The 5000-nt window shown below is 42.3% G+C and overlaps 1 protein-coding gene across 1 annotated transcript in view; it reads left to right on the top strand.

Annotated features, from left to right (window-relative positions):
• kctd17 (potassium channel tetramerization domain containing 17) overlaps window positions 1-5000 on the top strand; it is a 27478-nt gene that overhangs the window by 13579 nt on the left and 8899 nt on the right. Inside the window, exon 2 of the mRNA XM_079658453.1 lies at window positions 4386-4622. Coding sequence (XP_079514579.1) covers window positions 4386-4622 — 237 coding nt within the window. The remainder of the gene's footprint in view (window positions 1-4385; window positions 4623-5000) is intronic.

Genomic DNA, 5000 nt, shown 5'->3' with positions numbered 1-5000 from the left:
CGATACAGCGAGACACAGCTAAACTCATCCTGAGCACACACACACACTCACAGCCAAAGTAAAAACAATAAGTGTGGCTTGATATTGAGTAAGAAAAAGGTTTCTAACGCTGTGAGAATGGGTCTGCGGAGAGCATCTCTCCGCCATCCCAACTCGTCTATTACCAGCGTTCAGGGAGCTCTATGCAAGTCAATGGGACTCCCTGTTAGTTAGCCAAGGGATCCTGGTGAGTGAGGGGCTCCGCGGATTGGTCCATTTGGGTGTTCACACGTCACAGAACCCAGGAAGCAAACTATGGAAAAAGAGAAATGTCCAACGAGGCGTTCTGGGGCAGCATAGACAGGTCTTCTCTGTGTTAGAGTTTTACTCCCTACAGGGTCTACTTTGAGGGTTTGGGACTCTGCAGACCGTTTACATGCAGAAAAACCTTCATAACACACAAGGGGACGGGTGATAACCAGAAAAGCATGACATGGGACCTTTAAGAGAACAGAATGCTATAAGAAGCCTGTATATAAAATAATGTCAAGATTTCAAAGGCTTATTGTTAAATGTAGAATAGCTACAGCCTAGTTTTGACATTGATAACATGAGCTCCTCCTACAGTGCAACACACAATACACTTAATACTGCAAGAAACAATATAACTAATATCGTTTATTGCAGATTTTCCACCACAGATCTTTGTGTCATTCTTTTCCTTCTATCATATTTGTCTTCCTGTTCATTCCTGCAAGTCTCTCCCTCTTCCTGTCTTTTCGCTCCCTTAATCCATCCCTGATTTAGCTGCATAACACATGCTCCATCCTGCTTTACAGTCAGGATCCGGCCCTTTCTGTACGTCAGTGTCTTGGTTCATTGCATTAGTTTCTCGCATTTGGGAACGTCACATCAGAAGCTGCCGTCACGCTACGTCAGCAAAGATTGGACGTGGAGGGATGAGCGTCGGGGATCAAATTGGGATGATGACAGCGCACCATCTATCATTCAGAAATGGATTTCTTCAGGCTGCTAGCAGACTCCACTCTCCTGATTCTGTCTGACTGACTTACTGCGGGTTTATTTGGGGTTCCTTACTCTCTGTCTCACTGTTGAGACGATGGGTTTCAAGCTTATATTAATAGATGAAGGGGTAGATAATGATGCCATGCAGAATCAATTAAATACTAGCTAGTTTCAAACAAGAGATTTAATACAAAGTAGAATGTTATCAGGTAGTCACTGGACGATAGTTTTTTTCATATATCTTTTATTTATTTCATTCTAAACTGGAGCAACAAATCAAGTCAAGTATTTTTATTCTGATTTGATTACAAGATGCTATTTCAATAATTTCATAAACCAGGCATTCATTTTCAAATGTATGTATGCATAATTGGAGAAAAATGTGTGTGTAAATAAGTAATATTAACTTAGTTTAGTGTGTTTTTCTTTGTGCTTCTTGCATTTGATGAACTGAGGTCAAATTCAGGTTATTGCTGATGTGTTTCTCAATGTCGAGGACGCTTGCTTGGTAGCACATGTACCTCCGAATCAGTTGCCTCAGAAGCGAGGCAAGAATCCTTCCTAGCCTCGGAAAACGAAGAATTGTGGAACAGGCTGACAGGTCTGCGTTATATGCAAGGTCCCGTCTTAAATGGAGCGCGATTTCGGCCAAAGATTTTGAAATTGGCCCGTGCGCAAAGCATTGTGGGGATTTTAAGACCGCGGAGTCTACACATGTGCAGCCTCGAAATTTCTCGCTACGAAGGACGCCGGCCTCGGTTGAATTCTAAGTATGCTGGACATTGGAACAGTCCTTCGGCGGCACTCGATGACGTAGTATGCTTGAAATAGTGGCTCTGGAGCAGCTTTACTCAACATCGAGAAACACCCTGGCCGTTTCTCAATCGCGAGGATGCTGGCTTGGTAGTCGGGTACTTCTAAGTCACTTCCTTCAGAAACGAAGCAAGTATGCTTCCAAGCCACGGCTTCGGAAAACGAAGAAGAATGGAACAGGCTAACAAGTGTGCCACTCTCTCTAATGGTTTCAACATAAACTGTACCGAAAATAAATACCTCACGATGTCTATCTAATTATGACATACATTTTTGGTGATAACAAATTTAACAAAGTAACATATTTACCAACACATGTTCTACGCCACTACATACTTACATTTAAATGTGTGCTGCGTCGGTTCAGCCATTCTCCGCAAGGGTTTTTGAAATTGGTCCGTGCGCAAAGCATTGTGGGGATTTTAAGGACGCGAAGTCTACCCATGTGCAGCCTCGAAATTTCCCCCAAACCAAGGACGCGGCCTCGGTGGAATTCCAAGTATGCTGGAGATTGGAAACGTACTTCGGTGGCACTCGATGACGTAGCATCCTTGAAATATTGGCTTGGAAGCCAGTTTCCTCGAGATTGAGAAACACCCTGTATCTAGTCTGTTGGCCGTTTTTCTCCAGGTCTAGTCTAGTAAACATAGCGTTTTGCATGACAGTCAACTACGCTATAATTACACGTAGAAACTCGTAAAGCATGAGAAGCAAGATGCACGTTTTTTATTTATGGATGATTAAATCCAAGAAGCCACAAAGCCGCTTCCAGCTTGACAATATGTTTGAGTAGGTAGAGCAAATGCAAAAGAGAAATTCTTCTATACAGCTGCAAAAATGAGGAGGAAACAGTGAATCCAAATCAAACCTGCAGCCTCTTATAATCTAGTATTCAACTCCTCATAGCAAAAACATGAATTTACCTGACTGGACCCATACCCTTATAACTAAACTGTACACTCCTTTGTTTACAGTCCAACTTTGTGTTAAGCTGGAACCGATGTCAGCAGCTGATACTAACACCTTTCCAACTAAACAAGATTTGAATAAACAAACAGAAATTCCCTTTTTTCAAAATGTAACACGGCACTAGGTCTTCCTGCTGTTTCACAACGAACCACCAAAGCTGGAGCAGGAAAACATTTGCAGCATGCTGGTATTTAAATGTTGCCTTTTGGGGTTACAATCAAATAATCAAAGGTCATCACAGTTACAGCGAGGCTGAGTGGGGCTGTGTGTAAAGAGCAGGAAGCTGCTGCTGCGGGCTAAGGTTGTTCGTTCAACAAACCATACAAATATCAGCTTAAGGGCTTTGTGGATTCTCAGACTTATCGGTCTAGAATGTATACTCAACATAAGAACCAAATACACTGTGTTCCTGTCCTTTTTGCTTCTCTCGACCAATGCTCTCTAGACTGTTGAACCTAATGTTAGTGACACATGATTCCTCTTCAATACATTCCCTCCTCTGAACCCTTCTACGTTAATCTCCTAGAGGCCTGCATGTTGTTGTTGTATGGATATTTCAGCAGTGGCTCTTTTGTGAATTTGACTCTTTAACAAGAGGGCAGTGCTTCAAGCGATCATCACGAGGGAGAGCAGTGTGTGTGTGTGTGTGTGTGTGTGTGTGTGTGTGTGTGTGTGTGTGTGTGTGTGTGTGTGTGTGTGTGTGTGTGTGTGTGTGTGTGTGTGTGTGTGTGTGTGTGTGTGTGTGTGTGTGTGTGTGTGTGTGTGTGTGTGTGTGTGTGTGTGTGTGTGTGTGTGTGTGTGTGCGTGCGTGCGTGCGCGCGTGTCTAAGTGTGTCTTTAAAGGGCAGTGCTCATGACATAAGCCAACTGCTGTGGAGAACCAGGAAGCAGTGGAATCTGTGTCCTGCTGCTGTGGTACGAGGGTCAAATAGCAATGTCTTATTAGCTTGTTGTTAAGTTAGATTAATTAAAAAAGACAACCAGGATGTTGCTCTCCAGACAGGGAGCTTTGGGGCAAAAAATACTACAAAATACTGCTCAAGAGGCCCGTTAATGCTAACATATCAACACAAATAAAGTTTTCTGAGCATGTAGAAAGTAACAACAGACACGTTGCACCACCCGAAACGCAGTAGAGACACAAGGAAAAGGCTTTCTGCAGGAACGTAACCACCTGCAGCTTGTTGAGTTATAATGTGTTTTTTAACTGTTTATTTTCATTTTTACAAATCAAGACATATCCGGACATAGAACTTTTATTGAAATGACAAATAATAATATGGTTAAACGGAATATTAAATAAAATAAAGTAAAAAATAGAATACAAAATAAAGTAAAGCAGTTAGAAGTTAAAATAAGGAAACAAATTAGATACGGTAATTATAAAAAATATATTAATAATAGTATCGGGATCGGTTACACCAGGGGTGCCGCCACTTTTTCAGCTTGGGAGCTACTTTTAATATGACCGCTTGTAGCTATCTACAAGGCCACCCCTGCCCAATCAGTGTTGCGAGCGGGGGGGGGCTTTACGGTTACACGGGGACATTTTCCATAAGTTATAATAGTTTAATGGAAGTTTTTTTTTTTCTGTTTCAGGACGATTCGGGAGCCTATGTGATCGACAGAGATCCGACCTACTTCGGTCCCATCCTGAACTACCTGCGGCACGGAAAACTGGTCTACAACAAGGAGCTCGCTGAAGAAGGTCCGACATGTTTTGAGTTTATTTTAAATGCTGGGCTGGTGGAAATAATGAAATGGCTTAAAAAATACCGTGTACCTCCATACTGCCTTCATGTGATGTCATTTTCTAGTTTCATAAATGTGAAAATATACCATAGATACAGATAACTAAATATTGTGTCTTGTTGCTTGCTAGAAAATAACAGAAAAACTGTAAAATGTTTTGCTTAAACAAGGCTACAAATAATGGATACATGTTTGTAATAGTAGCTTAAGGTAGGCTATCAGGGTGTCCGTGGGGTTTTAAAAAGTATTACAAGTTGACAAATGACTGGCCATCGGGACGTTCGGTACTAATCCCGATGGGCCGGTACTGAAGTGGGCCGGTCGGACGATGTGGGCCGGTCGGATAAGTCCCGGGCTGATTTTTAGTCCCAGTCCGCCCCTGTTGGAAGATAAGGAGGAATGATAATCAATACTGTATATAGTCAATGTGAGGTAAAGTGTGTTGCCAAGGTAACCGGTTAG

The sequence above is a fragment of the Notothenia rossii genome, assembly GCF_949606895.1.
Source record: "Notothenia rossii genome assembly, chromosome: 11".
Taxonomy (NCBI): domain Eukaryota; kingdom Metazoa; phylum Chordata; class Actinopteri; order Perciformes; family Nototheniidae; genus Notothenia; species Notothenia rossii.
The sequence above is the reverse complement of the archived record's forward strand: the minus strand, read 5'-3'. Positions and strand labels throughout refer to the sequence as shown.